General features: G+C 38.6%; 1 protein-coding gene across 3 annotated transcripts; it reads left to right on the top strand.

Moving 5' to 3' along the window:
• The first annotated feature begins 758 nt into the window (after positions 1-758).
• LOC139934984 (uncharacterized) lies at positions 759-20,600 on the top strand. Of its 3 annotated transcripts, none has more exons than XM_071929420.1 (23): positions 759-1,332; positions 2,009-2,549; positions 3,180-3,362; positions 3,569-4,303; positions 4,527-4,873; positions 5,524-5,616; positions 6,030-6,116; positions 6,725-6,798; positions 7,331-7,457; positions 8,042-8,115; positions 9,069-9,165; positions 11,750-11,874; positions 12,347-12,434; positions 12,576-12,674; positions 13,296-13,380; positions 14,152-14,215; positions 14,717-14,888; positions 15,701-16,113; positions 16,346-16,394; positions 17,291-17,732; positions 18,269-18,385; positions 19,062-19,168; positions 19,590-20,600. In XM_071929420.1, exons 4-23 carry the CDS (start codon positions 3,676-3,678, stop codon positions 19,695-19,697), a joined length of 3,396 nt encoding a protein of 1,131 aa, XP_071785521.1. In that variant the 5' UTR covers positions 759-1,332; positions 2,009-2,549; positions 3,180-3,362; positions 3,569-3,675; the 3' UTR covers positions 19,698-20,600. The 3 variants fall into 3 exon arrangements, with proteins under 3 accessions (XP_071785521.1, XP_071785522.1, XP_071785523.1); XM_071929421.1 differs by having other exon boundaries at positions 2,009-2,743; XM_071929422.1 differs by lacking the exon at positions 2,009-2,549.
• The last annotated feature ends 6 nt before the right edge of the window (positions 20,601-20,606 follow it).

Here is a 20,606-nt window from a genome sequence, read left to right as displayed (position 1 = left end):
TTGAAGGGGCACCAAGGCTTGTACTAGAGCAACAGAGGCCATGGTTTCTAGGTAGTTCCAGGTCTGGGCAAGACCAATTTCATTTTTCAAATGGCACTTCTATTGGGAAATATTAAAGTTGATGGAAACTTTTGATGCCAAGACTATGGCAATATGGGACCATGGCCCCCTGTGACCTTAGTCTTGGTTTCGTACCAAAATAGATCAAGTTTTATCTGGACCACAGTTGATTCTTTTATGAAGGTTTGAGTGAATGTCTTTTATCATCTCTTAAAAATGCAGCGGGCACATTTGATAATTTAATCGGTTTGTACAATTCCTGGGGTCGATTTCACGAAGAAAAAATTAAGGCTAGTCCTAAGTTAGGACAAGTAACTCGTTAGGACGAGTAACTCGTCCTAACTCAAGATAAGACTAGTTTTAACTCTTTGAAAGCAATATTTTCTGACACCCCTAGTGAATTTTCCTAATCTTAAACCTAACCCAGTTGTGTAAACATTGAGGTTTTGTTTAACATAAGGTTGTTGGAACATGATGTCAGAATATAAAGCAGTCACCCACAAGGAGAAATGAGCCTGATTTCCTAGAGCTGCTTATAAGAACAAAAAGTATAGTAAAGCACAACAAAATTGTGCTTACTGGAAGAAGGTTATCATCCAAACTGCTTTGTCAAATGTACAACTTGTGACTGGTGTTCTGCTCATTTCTGCAAAGCAAAAAATTCTTAAGCAATATTTTTTTGCATAAGCTCTATGAAATTGGGCCATGGTCAATTTTTGTCCACAGTGGCGCTATCATGCGGAGCTCACTATATTTTTACCACAATTGTCCTCAATACTGTTTAGTTTGCTCTTGAGTTAAATATTCACCCTCTAGTCACTAATGCACCTTTGTTTTTTTTTAAGATGCCATGTTTTCTTAAGCCTACAATGAGGGAACACAAAAGAGTTGATGGGGGTGAGAGACGGTTCAGTGTGTGGCGTGTTTGTTCAAGATATTGATTATCAATATTGACACTTGAGAGGGATCCAATCCAGCCTGAAATCACATTGCGTTTGAACTCACACAGTGTAGGAATAGAGAATTGTGGCTAAACCAGGCTACATTTTTTTGATCTTGCCAACATAAAGTTTGCAGGTTGCGTATCCATTACTATTGATTAACATCTGGATGAGCACTTTCTGTTATTCATCCTGTCACGCTTCTATGGTGAAATCAGCTACTGGGAAATATGGATAAAATATATATCAACTAAACTCATCACAATGACTTTTATTACTGTCTGGACAGAATCTTGTCTGCATTTAACACATAAACCACTGGTTTAAAACGGTAAGTTTGAAGTTTAGATATTCAATTAAAAAACTGATTGTGATTATATTGGTTTGCATGAGTTTTGGGCATGTATATTTCATGCTGAAACTGGGGTGGATTTCACAAAGAGTTAGGACTAGTCTTATCTCGAGTTAGGACGAGGTACTAACTTAGGACTAACTGTACGTTTTTGATATCTCTTAGGACTAGTCCTAAGTTAAGACTTAGTCCTAACTCTTAGTGAAATTGACCCCTGATGATGTAAGAAACATTTTTTGTCTCTATCCCAAATATTATACATTTATATATTCTGCCTATACGTCGGGCCATTAACTATTTTTTGCCTTTGTATATTCTATTAAAAAGGTAAAAGTAAATAAATAATGTAAGTTTGCAATGAGTTTTGGGCATCTCTTGCAACTTTAGCATTGCGGTTCTTATAATGGGACTATGAAGAAACATTTTCGGTCTCAATCACAAATGACCCTACTTTTATGTGGGATAAAAGCCAGATAAAAGTCTATTTTCAAACAGACCATGGGCATTATTAGATCCTGATTCTAATAGGATTAGGAGATAATCACTTTAATCCCTTACCCCCTCCTTAATAATGTGTATCTGAGCCTCTCTTTAATCAGCTTCACTTAGAAGTGTTCCTTTTCTTAAGACATCCACTTGAAATCTTTTCTAACAGGTTGAGAATCACCTGGCTGAACACAAAAACTATTGTCAAGAAAGTGAGCCGGGGTTTCGTCTTTGCAGCAGTGCGTTTGCCCTCGCAAAAGTTTTGTTCTTCATTCTCGTCTGTGGGATTGTAATTGGAGGTCAGGATTTATACCAACACGGAGTATTCTGTCTCGGAATGTGAAGCTCTTGATCTGAGGACTGACAGAGAAATAAGCATTAAACAACTTCACTAGGATTTTGTTGCTGTGGGAAAGTTGTATACATACTGTGTGACATTGTATGGGATTTATACCAACAGGGTTTTCTGTCTTGGAATGTACAAAGTGTGAAGCTCTGAGGACAGACGAAGAACTGAGCATTAAACATCTTCACTAGGATTTTGTTGCTTTGGGAAAGAATTGTACACATACTGTGTGACATTGTATTGGATTTATACCAACATGGTTTTGTGTTCTGAAGTGTACAAAGTGTGAAGCTGTGAGGACAGATGGAGAACTGAGCATTAAACAACTTCAACCATGGTTTTAATCATGGTTTGACATTGTATGGTGAGAAATGGATAGTAGCATTGACTTGATATGCTTCATATAATAGGCCTACATCAAGAATGTTTTGATTTGTAAACTCAGTGTGCTTAGAATCTACAACCCATTGTAATTGTCTTTTGGCTGACTTGATACAAAAAGTGGTAGATTGGCCCTGCGTTTTGAACCTAGCGAAGTCTTCATGTCAGGTTAGATGGGTAAGCTAAATAGTCCTAACCTAATCAGTCCACTGGAACATGGACTGATGTTTGTTCTCAAGTTAGCCTTTTGTCAAGGCCTTCAGTGTTTGGACAACTTTGCAGCTGCAAAGTGACTGTAACTGGATACAACACGCAGAAGAAGCGAAGCCAGACTTGCAACTCCCTACTTGCACATGTAGTCTCTGGTTCAAGTCACTTTGCAGCTACAAAGCTGTCTAAGCCACGAAGGCCACAACAAAATGCTAGTCTTAAATCAGCCAACAATGATGTTTCACATCATGAATATTTCATAACCATCTCGTTGTCAAAATGAAATTTTAATGACATTCCTGTAACTATTAGCCATCCAAGTCCCAAGCCATCCTAATTAAACTTTCATATGTTTTTCTCATTAAAATTTAAACTGAGCTCTGCAAACTTTCTTTTGTTGCAGAGCATTCGATCAACTGCTTGGAGATGGAACCTATTTTCTGATGGGGATGAATGTGAGTTTGTTGTCAGGATTACGGAAGCCATTTTGGAACGTGCTCATGCGTATCGTTAAGAATGGTCATCTTGCACGAGAGATAGCAATCTTGACTGTGTCGTTCACAAGATAAGCAGACTTTGTAAAAGGGTAAGTTTCAGAATATGGTTTTAATTGTGTGATATCTGTATTTCTGGGATGGTATTTTGTCATCACTGCTCTGTACAATGGTTTTGTGTATAAGCAGTTTGCCATTCTGTGAAGTGTAATGATTTGTATTGTTGTGTAGAATTTTATTAATTTTTTGAAGCTTGTGAATAATTTTCACTTTTTATTGTTTTATTTCCTGTCAACAGACAATGTAGGTCTTAGACCAAAATGCTTGTTTTCACAAAGTCAGACAAAGATACACAGACACCAGCAAATAAAACATTGCAACACACTGGTTCACAGGACTCTACCAATGATGGCTTCAGCGTTCAGGAGGGAACCAATCGTCATTCATCTGAATGACGGTACGCCTCAAAATGAACGAGTCACAGCCATGGATACAATGCAAGACCCAGCCAATCAGAGTCCTGGAATAATCAGAAGGGAGCGTGGTGACAGGCCGAAAATTGTTGAGAGGAAACTTTCAATTCTGTCTGTGAGAGACTCGGATATGGACATTAATGAGTTGACCCCTGACCCTAAAGATACCCCGTTAGGTCACAGTTCAACTTCAAGGGATGGAATGACTAATGAAGCAGCTCATGGCAATGCTTTGAAACACAGGGACAATAATTCCTCAGATACCACAAACCCTGAGGTGAGACCAAGGTCACGGAAGTGCTGTGGGGGTCATCCTTCAAAAGGTGAGGATGCAAAAACTTTCCAAAATATCTCCCCTCATAGTGTGGAACCTTCCGCTGATGACTGTAATGAGTTGAGCACAACGAGATCATCTCCTGGTGGATTAGCAGACTCTTCCACTGCGCCAAAGGGTAATTTTCAGCCAAATCATCAAAGTCAGGGATTGTTCAATTTACTTCTGCAGGACTCAAATGAAGAGGAATTGGTTCTTGAAGGAGATAACAGGACAGCTGAGAGAGGTATTTCACTTTTTTACTTTGGATAAAATCTGCAATATCTTTCTATGTAGGATTAAAATAAAAAATCTACAATTGGTCTGGGATTATTTTAATTTTTTTGATTTAATTTAAAAAAAATTTTTACAATTTTTCTCCTGAGCTATGGGACAAGATCAAACTGATTTTTTTATAGATTTTCCATCCTCAATTAACAAACTTTCTAATTTGTTAAAAAAATCTTTAGTTGCCATGGCAACCGGCAATACATCTGGTGAAGATTTGACTCCGAGACCTCCCTCCGCCAATCAACCAGCTCCGAAGAAGAGGCGCAAGGCATCCCGTAAGGTATGCGCTGACCCTTTCGCTAAGCTCCCCAAGGTCAAACTCAGGCCCACCGTCTGGATGGAGGAGGATGACGACGAGTGGTCGTGTGATAGGCCTCGTCGAGGCAAGAAGTCTGGGAAGTCTCCGAGGATGCTCAGCCGCCAAGCGAGGCGCTTTGAGGATCCCTTCAAGGAGCTGGCCTTTGTAGTGTTTGACAGCGCCGATATGGATAGTGATAAGAGGCTTAGGCGAGCAGAGTTCACCTCGGTGAGTATAACTTAAAATGCTGACATTAATCCATTTTGAGTTTTGGGGAACACCTTCATAAGACACTATCTGTATACACCCAAACCAAACACTGCACTCTTTGCCATACCTCAAAATGGCTAAGGGGAGACTCTTGAGATGCTGGCAGCAGCGGATATATAATGGTCCTTTTTTTGCAGCACGGCGCGCGTAGGTCTGGCCACACCGGCTGGCAAGAACTGTATAAAAGGACTGTCCAAATGTCTCCCATTAAAGGTGCCCTGGCTGAGTGGTAAAGGGCTCCGGACTCGAGCTCTGGCGTTTCTCACCAGAAGAGTATTGGTTTGAGTCACAGCCTTGAACCTTGTGTCCTGAAGCCAGACACTTTACTATTATTGCTTCATCCTCTGGACGAGACATAAAGCCTTAGGTCATGTTTATTGTGTAATACACGTTGAAGAACCCTTCTACACTAAGAGGAAGGGGTTTGCTCCTGTGTTTGTGGCAGTGGCTGCCAAGTTTGCCACAACTTTACATTGTTAACCCTTATAAAGTGCTACATGAATTTGGGGCAGAATTGTAGGTCTTCAAGTTTTTACTAATTTCCAACCTTATCCAGAAAGCATCAAAGAGTAATTTTGTTAATTTAAGCATTTGCATGTTCTGTTTAGGTTCTGAAGTCACCATCAATAGAACTAGAACTGTCTGCGGAAGACATAAGAAAACTGGAGAAGGATTGCAGTGGCGGACGGAAAGACATTAAGGTAATTATAGAAACGGAAACAAAGTTTTGTTATATGCACGAAATAGACTAAAAAAGGTTAGGACTTGTTTAAGGGTCCTTTTTTATAGTAATATTGACTGACAAAAATTATTCCTCTTTGCAATCTACAGACCCATTTGTTCAAATGTGTGTAAAGTTTAATAAATTTTTTTGAAAGAAAATCTAATAAAATGCATGTAATATATATTTTGATACTTTTATAATGGTTCTTTGTGAAAAATTTGTGCACGACAAAATCTGGAAGTTGTGCCACGATGGGCCAATAAGCTGATAAGCAACCTTCTTTTGACTTTGAACCCGACAAAAATGACGTCATGTGCATCAGATCTATTATTGTGTATTTGATACTTCTGTTGTGTATTTGATAACTCTGTTTTTAAAATTTCTTACTAGGATTTGCCTGTATCATTTGATGAGTTTCTCCCTCTGGCAAAGTATTTGCTGATGCTGTTCTACAACAAGGAGGATTCAAACTCAAGGGTGAGATTTTGTCAGTTGTTTGTTTGTTTGTTTGTTTGTTTAGATTATCTACCTGTCAAGAGAACTCGGCAAACACCCACAAGGGGATATAAACACAAAAGCTTACAACAGCTAATCTCTCTCAGACAAACATTGGTTAAAAGACACTGGACACTATTGGTAATTGTCAAAGAACAGTCTTCTAACTTGGCTTATCTCAACATATGCATAAAGTAACAAACTTGTGAAAATTTGGTCGTCTAAGTTGCGAGATAAGAATGAAAGAAAAAAGACCCTCGTCACTCAAAGTTGTGTGCTTTCAGATGCTTGATTTCGAGACCTCAAAATCTAATTCTGAGGTCTCAAAATCAAATTTGTGGAAAATTACTTCTTTCTCGAAAAACTACGTCACTTTAGAGGGAGCCATTTCTCACAATGTTTTATACTATCAACCTCTCCCCATTACTCGTTACCAAGGAAGGTTTTATGCTAATAACTATTTTGAGTAATTACCAATAGTGTCCACTGCCTTTAACTTCTAAAGTTGCTCCCTGACTGATTTGGAAGTCATTCCTTGGAATCGAACTTTAGACTTCAACTTTGATAATCTATATCTCTTGATATTTCAGAATCCATGGAGCATTCTTGATAGAGGGAAGGATTCACCACCCTACTACTTCAACAAACACACAGGAACCGTTCGGTAGGTATTTTCGTTTAAACCTCTATTGACTGATTTTAAGTGACTTCATTCATCATCACAATATTCTTGGTTGAATCATTTTTTTGAGTCAATGTCCCTGTGTGTAATGTGCAATTTAGGTGGCCCGGCATTAACATGCTTTGTGCAATTTGACTACCAAAATGGCGAGCATGACAGACGTCCCCATGCCAGTTGCTGCGTGTGGCGCATGGTGTAATGGGTCAACAAGATTAGTTAATATATTGTTTCAAAATGAGGGTTCTCCTTGGGTAAGTACACAAATTAAGTAGAATAAAGTTACTTGGTAAAAGCACTGGAGAGCTGTTGATATTAAACAACTTTGTTCCGCATTTAAAACAAGGCAGTTTTAGAGAAAGAGGTAATTTGGGATGAAATAAAAACCATTGTCCCAAAAATGTATGAAAGTTAATGGGGTTTTTTCATTTTTTTTCATGTGTATACAATAATTAACCCACAAACCTACTGTGATTTAAAAAAAAACAACATTTTTTTGTGATTGATCGTTTTTCAGGTCCGACAGACCAGTTGACTATGACAACCAACCGGAGCTTTTTCTCTTTGAGGATGCCTTGAGGGATGCCATGGAAACGGCAGACATGAATAAAGATGGCAGGATCAATCTCAATGATTTCATCAGAGTAAGTGTACATGTATATCACAGACGCAAACATTGTTGGTGGCCTCATGTTTGGACCCTGGCAAGTCTTTATCAAAAAATGCCGTCAAAAAGACTAAGGGATTGTATACATTGGTTTATGAAACTGGGATTTTGTTATGTATAAACGAGAACTCAACCTGCGGATTTTAAAAAAATAAAAGATGGTACTTTTTTTGAGATATTGCCGAAAATCAAAAGCAGTTATGTTCACCCAGGCAGAACAATTCGTAATTGAAATACGCAATCTGAGAATTGTAACTGACAGAAACATTTGTTGCCAGGTGAGCAGTTTGCCACTGTTATTTCCCTTTTTGGATGAGTGGAAAGCTAAGCACAATTGGGACTCGAACCCTCAACCTTTTGAATACCACCAAGTGCTCTACCAACTGTATGCTCGTATAATATTTTTATACACAACAAAGTATCTGCATTTTCAATTTCAACCTAATTTGCAACCAAATAAAAACAATTTTTGGCTCATCCTCCATAGCATCCATGTGTAGTTTCATATCTGTCAACAAATGAACATTGTTAAAAATGTCCTTATTTCTGCTTTTTTTTCAGATCATCAACTCAGAAGATTTCGGGCTTATTCTCACCAAAAGAGACATCTCTGAAATCAGTAAACATTTTAAAAAGTAAGTCGTCATTTAATTATTATTATTAATTGAAGTATGATAACCCCAGTTTTATAAAGATTCTAAAACGCCCCTGCTTTGTGGAAAGGACAAAAATATCACACATAATATTCTTGTGCCACTTGTTTAATTTTTAAGACAGATTTGAATGTAAGAATAACAAGCTAATGGTGAGAATTTAAAGGCAGAAGACACTATTGGGAATTACTCAAAATAATTATTAGCATAAAACCTTGGTATAACCACTAATGGGGAGCTGTTGATGGTATAAAACATTGTGAGAAATGGCTCCCTCTGAAGTAACGTAGTTTTTGAGAAAGAAGTAATTTTCCATGAATTTGATTTCGAGACCTCTGATTTAGAATTTGAGATCCTGAAATCAAGCATCTGAAAGCACACAACTTCGTGTGACAAGGTTGTTTTTCTTTCATTATTATCTCGCAACTTAAAGGTTTGTTCTTTTATGCATATGTTGAGATACACAAATTGAGAAGACGGGCCTTTGACAATTACCAATAGTGTCCAGTGTCTTTAAAGGCAGTGGACACTATTGGTAATTGTCAATGACTAGCCTTCACAGTTGGTGTATCTCAACATATGCATAAAATAACAAACCTGTGAAAATTTGAGCTTAATCGGTCATCAAAGTTGCGAGATAATAATGAAAGAAGAAAACACCCTTGTCACACGAAGTTGTGTGCGTTTAGATGGTTGATTTCGAGACCTCAAGTTCTAAACTTGAGGTCTCGAAATCAAATTCGTGGAAAATTATATCTTTCTCCAAAACTATGGCACTTCAGAGGGAGCTGTTTCTCACAATGTTTTATACCACCAACCTCTCCCCATTACTTGTCACCAAGAAAGGTTTTATGCTAATAATTATTTTGAGTAACTACCAATCGTGTCCACTGTCTTTAAGTGTTCTTTTTGGTGTAATGTTTTTGTGTGTATAGTGAAGCAGGCAAGGTTTCCAACGTGTGTTACAGTGAGTTTCTTCCTCTAGCCAAACGACTGATAGTGGCTGTCTTCTCTGCTAGAGACCCAATGACGGTGAGCTGAAGTTCATTTCAGATACATTTATTTCATGTCAACATCATAGAGTTATATATAAGAACTAGAGGGCGCACGATTGATGCTTCGTGCACAAACGCCACGGGACCGACCGCAAGATGACAAGCGCGTCATTCTGCACGCGCATTGAATATGAAATACACGTTTGAGGTTTTTTTTATTGAACGCTCACGCGATGCTGTTTGTTCAACTTACAAAATGGCCGCACAAACACACGCCGTGAGATAGCTGTTTTGTCAACTTAGAAAATGGCCGCCTGCTCGCATACCGGGGCGCGTATATAGGCCAGTGCGCGCTCTAGTTCTTATATATAACTCTATGGTCAACATCAATCAATACATTGTGATAACATTGTTCAGAAAAACATGTAATAACTTGAACTAATGGAAACTTGATCCAACGAATGACTGTGATGATGAAGTGAGAGATAAAATTAACAAACCCGCCAAAACAAAACTTCTGGCGCTTTGATTGGTTGAAACAAAAACAATGTTATACATCGATTTGCTACCTAAATGTAATACAGCATGACCCAGAAACACAGCTATGAGTTTGGAACTCTGCACTATGCAGCACAGGGAAAACAACAACTTAATGCTTGCAATATATATATATATATACCCTGTGTGTATAAGCTGGGCACATGCCAAGTACAATGAAGGTTGCGCTGAGTATAAGGCCTTTTATCCTTTATGGTGATAAAAGGAATTATCATGAAGGAAAAAGAAGAAGCAAAAGCTTTTTTTCCCTCTTCCCTAAAGACGAGGACAATTTACACAAAAACAGACACAAACAAACAAAAGGGACATGGACATTATGCATGAGTGAGACTGGGCAATAGATAAATAATTACTATAAAAAAATGGTGTATTAAAATAAAAGAGAACCTGTAGAAGTAAACAAGTAACGCAATGATTAACTTTATGTGGTACCAGGGATTTACAGTTTCACGACCTGAATCACATGTGCTTAATTTCAATCAACATGTAGCAAATAAAAATTTGGTTGCAAAAGGACAACTTTTTTGAAAATAAGGTGATTGATTTTCTTTGAAATATTCTCCCGTGAATCAAGCTTTTATTCCGTCTTAGATATTACTGCAGTTGTGTAGGATGCATAAGAAGAAAAAAAAGGAATCTCATAAAGAAAGAAGAAAAATATTAACATAAAGCCTGTTTTTGTTCATATTTGTTTATGTTTGTTTTAGTAACTTACTAGCTATTGTTTTAGCTGACCAGGCAATGTATAAACATTCAAATTCAAACACAGGTTTGAAAAAAGTTTGACCATTTTAATAGAAACAAATGTCTCAAGAAGATTTGTACTTTTACTAAGTAAGCTCTTAATTGAAAATGTACCATTTTTCTGGGATTAATCTAACTGTAAGCCAGGACAGCTCAAGTATGTGATTTATAGCTTATTTACACATAACTGTCCCCATTCACAAAGCTTGTTGTCCCCACAGTCTGATCTCACAGACAGTTATAGTCCAACAGCATCCAGGTAAACATGCTAAATACTATCCTTGAAAATCCATTCACAATGAACAGAGAAAAGTCCCTGAGTTTCCCCAACAAAGCTGTGCACCTCATTCAAAATTCAACAGAGTCACTTTACCCCCCTGGGTAAAGACATCCATTGTCACATGATGAGCAGAGTATTGATTGGTTGGTTGTTATGCTAATTAGCATAAAGAGGGCAGCAGACTTCCTGGCAACCAATAAAAGGGGATATTGATTGGGTTATGGTTTCTCTGGGAGGTGGCAAAGGCACTTTTATGGGATACATTCAGTAGCACATACAAGTTACCATGCCTTGAAACTGTCTGGTACTACGTTTGGAGTTGGCAAATATTTATCTACACTTTGATCGTTTAGCGAGTAAATATTTGAGATAAACGTTGTCTCCCCGGCAGGACCAGACAGTTAGACTTACCTGAAATGTATTTATTCCAGCTGAAGTGGTTGTTTTAAATAATTGAATGACATAAAGTTTATCTCTTGGACTAATACTCAAAGTAAGTACCTCGCAGTATCTCGATGACTTAAAGCACTTGATTGATACATAATACATTTTTAGATTGATCTGTTATTTGTAATCCATTACAATGTATTTAAAAAACTTTTTTTGTCAATTAGTTGGTCTAGAGCTTTGTTTGTGTTAATAAATTGTGGTGCTATATAGATGTAAATACTTTATCATTGTTAAATCCCAAACCTAGCTCCAAGTACAACAAACAATAACTGCTTTGAGATGCCCTCGTGTGTGATAAATTGATATTAATTTCAAGAAATGGATACTATCATTATTGTTGTCAAAATGTTATTAGAAAAATATGAGGAATTGCTAACCAAAATGAGTTTTTCTTGACAACGGTTGCAGGAGCCAAAATTCCAATATAAAATCCCGTTTGATATAATGTACAATTTGATGCAATTTTGCCTCTGGCCACAAAGACAAATTTTAATAAACCATGAATAAAACTGTTGATCATGGAGTGTTATGAGGTAATATATTTGCACAACTTGGATAGTTTTTAATGAAATAATATTTCTTGCTTCAGGACGATTGGACTTTTTTGTGCACACGGCACGTAGGTGCTTTCTGGTTTAACAAGAGAACCGGGCAGAGTCTGAGGCATCCACCAAATCACATCGTCACCATGCAGCAACACCAGCTCAAACACAGGTAAGCTATGCAGGCATGATATATTCTTCCTACTTTAGTCTGTTTTCCGATTTTGCTGTCTGGGAAAAATCTTTCAAAAATTGTGATTGAAAAGCCTGAAATATCTATGTAAGCATAGAGCAAGAACTCTATGGTCAGCCTACGTACTCAATATATGTACAAAATATTTCTCCTTTTTTCCCCGAGGATCAATATTATGCCTGATGATGCAAATATTGTATGGATAAGAGTACATAGTAGAACGAGAACATATTCACAAGGTAATTTCCGGACTGTTCCATTTCACGAGGCATATCTGCCAGCAAATATTGAGGGTGTTCCAAATTGTTTCGGTCAAAATAAACTGTCCATCGAGCCATTCTAGATAAATTTGTTGGCTGCCTTGTGCCTCTTCCTACATGAACTAGTTGTTAAAATAGTTTGCAAAATTAAAAAGATTCCTTTGTTATTTTTTGTTTGTTTACATGAACAGAAACGATGCAGCCAAAGTTCTCCTAAAGACGTCTGAAGAACTCAAAGTCACCAAAGAAAAACTTGAGAAGGAGTCAGCTCTGCGGACGGTATGCATTTGACTGTCATTTCTTAATCTCCCTATGGCCAAATCAAGATGTTCCTTTTTATAAAAGCTTTTTGAGATGTGTCAAAGTTGTTCATGTGTTGTTTCAATTTTTTCAGCTAGGCATCTTTGTTCTTTTTCTTAGGATTTTGAAGAAAAGTACACCACCTTGAGTTCTGAGAATGCGTTCACTTGCAGGGAGCTGCAGAAAGTCACAAGACTTTATGAGAAGAGTAGAGCAGAGGTATAAATTGTACTCCTGTTTGTTGTTGCAATGTATGAGTGCGTTACATATGTCTTGGGCCCAATTTCACAAAGCCTGTAAGCACAAAAATTTGCTTAGGATGAAATTTCTTCTGCGGTAAAAACAGGATTACCAACCAAATTTTAATTTTGATACAAATTGCTTGTTACTGGTATTCATCTGTTGTTTGCTTAGCCTTAAAATATTGTGGTATTTTGGTTGGTATTCTGTTTTTATCAAGGAAGAATTTAATGCTTAGCAAACTTTTGTGCTTACAGGCTTTTAGAAATTGGGCCCAGACTTTATGTTTACCCATGTGTACTGACTGTAGGCTATACTGCTACTTCGTTCTGATTGGCCAATGAGGTGATGATGTTGTTTTGGATGATAGTGCACGGTGGAATGTTTTTCTGACATCCAGGTGGTTTTTTTTACCACAAGTGACATCAATGGTGTGGATTGCTACCATTGTTCAATTGCAGATAGTATACCTCATCATCATTAGGGTTGAACGAAGAAAAAATTCCCAGAGCTGGGTTTGAACCTGTTATCTTGTGATTTAAAATAATATAATTGTAGTTGAAAATAAGACGTCCCTTCTTGTATCAATTTGCTTTGCAGAGTGAAAAGAAAAGTATCTTTCTTGATGCCAAGGACAAGGAGATTACTAAACTGAAGTACAAGGTTGAGCAGCTTGAAGAAAGAGGTATATTTCATCCCATTCTAAGAGTCTTAAGTTTTGTTTTGCTAACGGCTTGACGAAAAATCCCCTTCCCCCAGTGGATCAGGTTGGCTTTGTGATAATAAGGATTATTCTCTAAAAATTCAGTAAGCCCCTCATTTATGTCCGCAGGTGGCCCATATTATACAGGGTGTCTCAAAAAAACAACTATACACTTTTGAAATTGCTGCTGAATAAAAAGTATATGATTCTGGGGGGAAAAGGTGTGTATGTATGGATAGCTTATGGATTCAACTTTCATATGACACCAAAAAGTCTGAAAATAGTTCATGCTTGGGTGGGCACTGCTCACTTTTGTAAAGGGTATGAAACATAGGATGCGCAGTAATAGCCTTCTAATTTGTGAGAGGTTAGTCCTTCGGAAGATACAAAATTCACTCCATATTTTTTTATTAGTGTATAGTGTTTTTTTAGACACACTGAACGTCAAAGCTCTGTCCCATTTATCAGTAAACACACCACACATATCTCAGGCTAACATTCCCCCCCCCCCACCACCGTACTTACTAGAAACTCCTCCATTGACTGCTATTACCTCAAACCTTGCTCTAAGAAATGATGTCACTAATATGGTTTTCTTTCTGTTTACATTTTATTTTACGTAAAAGAACCCAGAACACTTATCGAGGAAGAGTAGGGTTTTAACTCCGTTTACATAGCAAGCACCAATTTTTGTACAGGTGTCCTCAGGCTTGTGAGCTACGGTGATGAAATCTTATTGTTTCTTTTTTTCAGTTGCTGAGGCAGAAAGAACAGAGGCCAATCTGGAAGCCATGAGAGATGTTCTCAGAAACTGCCAGTAAGAACAATTCTTAACGCAGAAATTGTTAAAGGTTGTTTGTCAGAAGAGAAAGAGTGCGATGTTAAAACTTTGAAAGATAAAGAGTACTTATATTGGATGTACCTTCAAGTGTGCACAATCCAGAAAAGCATTTTATGTGAAGAGGACTAAGTAGGTTTACAGGTGACAGGCTTGTGAATGAATCACTTTCGGGTAGGAGTGTTGGTTTTTTAAAGAGGGGCTCAAAGACAAAATTAAGTTTTGTGATGCACACATTTTCCGAAAGATAGGGTCCTTATGAAGGTGTGAACAATATTTAAACCCCTAGCGTCATTCTAAGAAAGTGTCAAACCCGATCGTATGTGACACTCTTCCAATGGAAAATGTATAAGGAACCCAAAATAGAAGAACAAGATAAAGATTAGACTTGATGCTTCCAACCTTAGCCTATGCTCTGCTCATCTTCATGTGAAGACATTTCACTTAAAAAAAGGAACATTTTTGTTTAAAAATCACCAGGGGTGCAGTACGAGATCGTGAGCTGGAGATTGTGGACCATCAGACGAAAATTGAGGATTTGAACAAGCAGTTGAGCGAGTGTGAGTCACGGGTCGACAACGGCAAAGCGGCAATCGCTGATCTACATCAACAGCTCAGATATGAAGGAAAACGCAATGAGAGGATGGAACTGGTAAGTCTCGAGTGCGTTGTGTTCATGACTCTCCTACTCCTTTCCTACTTCCTTATCTCCTGTGAGATAATTTTTCTGGGGCCAATTTCATAGAGCTGCTTAAGCACGAAAATAGCTCGCTTATTTTACACATGTTACTGGCCAAAATTTCATGCCATGTACATTGCTTGTGACTGGTATTTAGCTGTTAATTACTTAGAATAACAATTGAGTGGAGTCTTGGCCGGTAATCTGATATTACTAGGCAAGGATTTTTTTGCTTAAGCAAAACTTTGTGCTTAAGGAGCTCTATGAAATTGGGCCCAGGAAGTTGAGCAACCGTTTGAAGCAAGTGGGTTTTCTCTTCAGAAAATGAAGATAGAACCATATGGAACACCCCAGATTGCATAGTAGACCGGGCTTTCAAAACCAATATATATGTATACAAGCAGGCTTCTCCATTTGTTGATGATCAGGGCCAAATTTCATAGAGCTGTTAAGCATTAAAATTTGCTTAGCATGAAATTTTTGCCTCGATAAAAACAGGACCAAATCTCCATACGTACCAGTAACGAGCAATATGACACAAATTAAAATTTGGTTGGTAATCCTGTTTTTATCAAGGAAGAAATTTCATGATAAGCAAATTTGTGTGCTTAGCAGCTCTATGAAATTGGGCCCTGGATAATCTTACGTAACAGGCATGTACCATGAGATGACCAAAGCTGACAGAGAGGGTGTGCACAGAAGACACAGAAGACAATTGAGCTTAGCAATCTCCGTGTTTTTAATGCAATTTATTTTTGACATTTTCCCTTTTTTACAATATTCAGGAATTGAAGAAGTTGCCGCCACTTCAGAAGGAGTTGGACGAAAATAAAGAAACCCTCCAACTTTGCGAGAAACGTCTCGAGGAGAGGAACGCCGTCCTGATTCTTACAAGACGAGTCAATGGTGAAAACAAAACCAAGATAAAGGGCCTTGAGGCGGAGCTTGCCAAACTCCACGCAACCGAAAAAGAACTTGACATCGCCAAGTGCGAGATTTACACCCTAAAACAGTTGATCGTAGGCAAAGATAGTCTGGTGATGCAGAAGTCTCATGAGTTGGATACTGTGAAGGAGAGACTGGAAACAGACCATGGAGAGACGTGGGTGGAGTCAGAGAACAAGTCGCAGGGAATTGGTTGGAAGAATGGTGGTCCGACCAATGGCACAAACTTTAGAATCGTGAGGCTTCAAAAAAGGTAAGCGACAGCAGTAAACAAATTCTTCATTATTTTATTATTGATATTGAAATTCTCGTTATGCGGTGACCCAAATCCATATTGAAACTTAGGATATTAGTATCGGTCACTGATTTGTTTACATTTAACTGAGATGTATTTTGAAGCGTGCAGATTTAGATATCTTTGTCGGAGTTAATCGTAACAAATTAACAAAAGTTCTTCTTGACAAATTGCTTGTCATTATTTGCAGAAGACCTTCTAAGGGCATTCAAGTTGGAGCACAGTCAAGACGGTCCAAGGTGAGCAGACTGCATCATTTATATAGAGGGGGAAAAAAGTTCTAAATACTGTTAGTGTCCATTCGATGGCAAATGCTATGACTAGTTGTGCGAATTGTTTTTACGTTCACAAACTGCCTTTTCTTTTGATTCTGATTACACGCATACAATAGACCTTATGCACAAGACTTCATAGAAGTAGGGCGTCTTGGACCAAAAGTAAAAAAAGGTTGCTCTTTTGGGCCCATCATGTGCATACATAGATGAGCATTTACCATTGTGTAATTGTTTTACCTCCAAGATGGCGAGAGCTAGCGACAGAGTGTACTACATTATTACGCTATCACTACAATAACTACTTGTCCACAAGTCTATATATGCAGACACTTTAAAGGCAGTGGACACTATTGGTAATTACTCAAAATAATTGTTACCATAAAACTTGATGGTATAAAACATTGTGAGAAACGGCACCCTCTGAAGTGCCATAGTTTTTGAGAAAGAAGTTATTTTCCGCGAATTTGATTTCAAGACCTCAGATTTAGAACTTGAGGTCTCGAAATCAACCATCTAAACACACACAAGTTTGTGTGATAAGGGTGTTTTTTTCTTACATTAATATTTCGCAAGTTCGATGACCGATTGAGTTCAAATTTTCACAGGTTTGTTATTTTATGCATATGTTGCGATACATTTGTACACCAACTGCGAAGGCTAGTCTTTGACAATTACCAATAGTGTCCACTGACTTTAAGCAATACACCCTCACCAGCTTACATACAACAGTACTCAGCTAGATAATGTCACCCCTCCATGTGACGACAATAACAACTTGAACATAAGTCTATGTAAATCAATAAAAGAAACACTGCAGACTTTTTAAACATTATTCCTGATTGTACTTCCACCCTCACCAGCTCACATACAACAGTACTCAGCTAGATGTTGGCACACCTCCATATGACAGCAGCAGTAGCAGTGGTAGCCAATCAGATTGCAAACAGCCAAAGCTCGAGGACTATCAACGACTCGATACTCCGGAAAGCGAAGACAGCCTGGTCACTTCCCTGAACACATCAAACGGAAGCTTTCTACGACTCCTACATAAACAAGGCAGTGCGGAAGACGGCATGCCTACAATATACGACTTGTACACCCCAGAGGGCTCTTACGCACCCACCTCACGGTCTGCCACCCCTTCATTGAAAAACGGTACGCACCTCAGACCCAAGTCGTCCATGGCACGATTGGAGACTGAGGGAGCTTCCATTATGCAGAAAGGGACAGTGATGTTTGAGGATGACTTTCTGGTGGCCCAGTGTCTCCGAGTGGGAGACAGAGTGCGTGTGAAGAAGAAAGGTTTGTGCTTTGGCAGAGAAAACTTCCTACTACCTCCCATTCTCTTCCAACCATATTTCTCCATTATTTCTTTCCTCCTTTTTGAACATCGTTTTCTTTCTTGCAAACTCCACAATTTTTAAAATTATGTTTAACCCTACTTAGTGTCATTAGTCTCAATAAGCCTATTCTGAGTTCCAGCTGCGCATGTCTGTTACTGCTGAAAATGCAATTTTTTTGCTCTCTAGTGACCTTTCGACAATACCCGCTGGTATTGTCAAAATGTCACGGGAGAGCAACACATGTGTTGTCAGCAGTAACAGACATGCGCAGCTGGAACTCCGAATAGGCTTATAGACTCACCTGTAAAATATAACTTTAGCAGCTCCTGATTCTGTACAATATCAAACATCATTTATTTGTTATTTCTAAGGTCTGTAGTGTTATGTTCTCAATAGGTTAACAAGTAATGTTGTTACTGCAGTTAATTCAGTGACCTTTTGACCCGCGCTCCATTCTCGATGTATTAACTACTGTACATACTTCTACTAATACAGGGGGGAGGAGAAAAGGCGCCATCTTGACTGGAGTTGTAAAGTTTGTCGGCAAGGTGGACAAGGAATTTCACCACAATGATCATCGGCTGTATACAGGCATCAGACTAGATGAGGCAGGTCAGTACAGCAATTCAATTAATTGTTTGGACCAACAGGTGGTCGGGTGGAGGGAGGGAGTGGCTGCTTAGGGAGCGTCTCAAAAGTCGGGCACGTTCCTAGCGCAAAAGAACGTTCGTGCGGGCATATGCCCGCAGGATCGCAAAATCATGACATTAGGAACGTTCTAACATGAGATTGGACGCGGTCACGCATTTGGAACGATCCAAAAGATCGCTCTGGCGGTCCAAAGGACCGGTCCAAGTAAAGCGGCGGGGATACTCTTGCGATCCAAAAAGAACGTTCCTACCGTTCCGACTTTTGAGACGCTCCCTTATTGGTTTTAGTGAGCAATGGTCGATTTATTAAATATCGTCGTAACTTAGGACTAGTCCTAGGAGTTGGTTAAGAACAACAAGGCTATTCCTATGTTAGGACTTCCTTTGTGAAATCAAGTCAAGTGGTGGATTTCAAAAAGAGTTAAGACTAGTCTTATCTCAAGTTAGGACGAGTTGCTTGTCCTAACTTAGACCTAGCCTTAAGTTTTTCAATATCTCCTAGGACTGGTCCTAAGTTAGGACTATCTTTTTGAAATCAATCCCACAGGGAGCATTTTTACTGATGGATTTTTTGCTATATAAATTCATTCCCAGATTGTGTATAATAATATTTGTGTACTCATTTATACCTCTTCCAGTCGGTGATACTGATGGCGTGATTAAGGGTAAGCGTTATTTCACCGCCAATCCTCGTCATGGGAAACTGTTACCTGTCACAGACGTTGTCTCCGTGCTAAACCCAAAGGTAGGTTACATGATGTGTGTGTAAAGGGTTTATAGCAGTTTACAGCAGTCTCTGAGAGATGACTCTGGGTGGTTGTTAGTCATTGTAATAAAAAATAAATAAAAAAATGGATGGCAACTTCAAAGTGGGGGGTACACTTCGGCTATAAATCCAAATCAACTGTCACCAGGGACACGTTGGCACCTACTCCTGGGGCCGACACTGGGTTACATGTATACCCCCTTCACAGTCTGTAAGGATGTAGGCATGGGTATCATCCACTAGGAGGCCTGGTTGGTAGAGCAGAATGCACTACCGTCCAAACCTTATGCTGGATCCGTAGACTGGGCCATGGCATGTTTTTGCATATGGATTTCCATGATGTTGAATGAATCAGTCAATATTTGGAGTGTAATATTTTAGTCTAATCTCTATTCAACAGACTGCAACCTACAAGCGCATTGCAGAATGCATCAGAACTCAACGACTGGAGACGGGAACCGTGAAATATGAGAAAGACCGCAATCCTCACCTCATCAGGGTCATGTGACCGTCCAATGGCCAGTCACCTCCCTTACTTCATAGCGTGACTATCATGAGAAAAGAGATGAAGGGTTCATAGTATCCAGTATATACAATAATTAATGGTGTTCATGGAATATTTATTTTGGTTTTTACCCATATACACAGATGTGTGTTAGCACTGTATACTCAGTACTTTCCCGAGCTCTGTGAACAAATAATCACATGCATATTACCCATGTGGGATTCAAACCCAAGACCCTTGCAATTCATGGAGTCAAAAGGCAGTTCCTGGAAAGGCAAGAGGTGTGGAACACAGATTGTGTTGTGTCCCTTCAGCGAGTAAAATGTACTTCATCAAAACTAAGTTTTAAGATTCCTACTCTAACCTTGTTCTTTTCTTTCCGACCATGTGTCAAGTCTTGGCAAAAAACTTCAATGTAGAGCCAAGGCGATGAACATACACATGTGTAAAAAGATTGTTAAGAAACAGGTAACTGTACAAGAGCATCTTTATGTTCACACTTGATTTAGTCAAAACAACTTTCACTACCAGTTTGTCTAGATTTGTATGCTCCTGTTTTAAATTATATATCGCACACACAGATCGTTGTCATTTGATGTGTCATCCTACATTTGTCATGTATACTGACGTTACCCTCCAGAACTTCATATTTGAGTCCAATATGATATTGTTTCTTCCCTTTGTCTAAGCAATTGTGTGTTTACTGTCCTAAAAAAATTCAAATGACAACGATCCATGTGCGAGTTTAAATAAAACAAATGTTTGGTGCATTTTGTTTGTGCAAAGTCGCAGTAGATAATCAGTCTGTGAAATCTGGCTTTTCCAATTCACTTGGCACATGAAATAATCCAAATGTCACCTTGGGATTATACTTTGCGACAATGCACGCACTTGCATCCAGTATTTTTTTTT

The sequence above is a fragment of the Asterias amurensis genome, chromosome 3 (assembly GCF_032118995.1).
Source record: "Asterias amurensis chromosome 3, ASM3211899v1".
NCBI classification, from domain to species: domain Eukaryota; kingdom Metazoa; phylum Echinodermata; class Asteroidea; order Forcipulatida; family Asteriidae; genus Asterias; species Asterias amurensis.
The sequence above is the reverse complement of the archived record's forward strand: the minus strand, read 5'-3'. Positions and strand labels throughout refer to the sequence as shown.

Coding starts and splice junctions, on each gene's coding strand:
- LOC139934984 (XM_071929422.1), top strand. CDS start 3,676: ATGATGGCTTCAGCGTTCAGGAGGGAACCAATCGTCATTCATCTGAAT. Junction 6,117..6,724: donor AGGAGGATTCAAACTCAAGG/GTGAGATTTTGT, acceptor TTGATATTTCAG/AATCCATGGAGCATTCTTGA. Junction 16,395..17,290: donor CACAGTCAAGACGGTCCAAG/GTGAGCAGACTG, acceptor CACCCTCACCAG/CTCACATACAACAGTACTCA.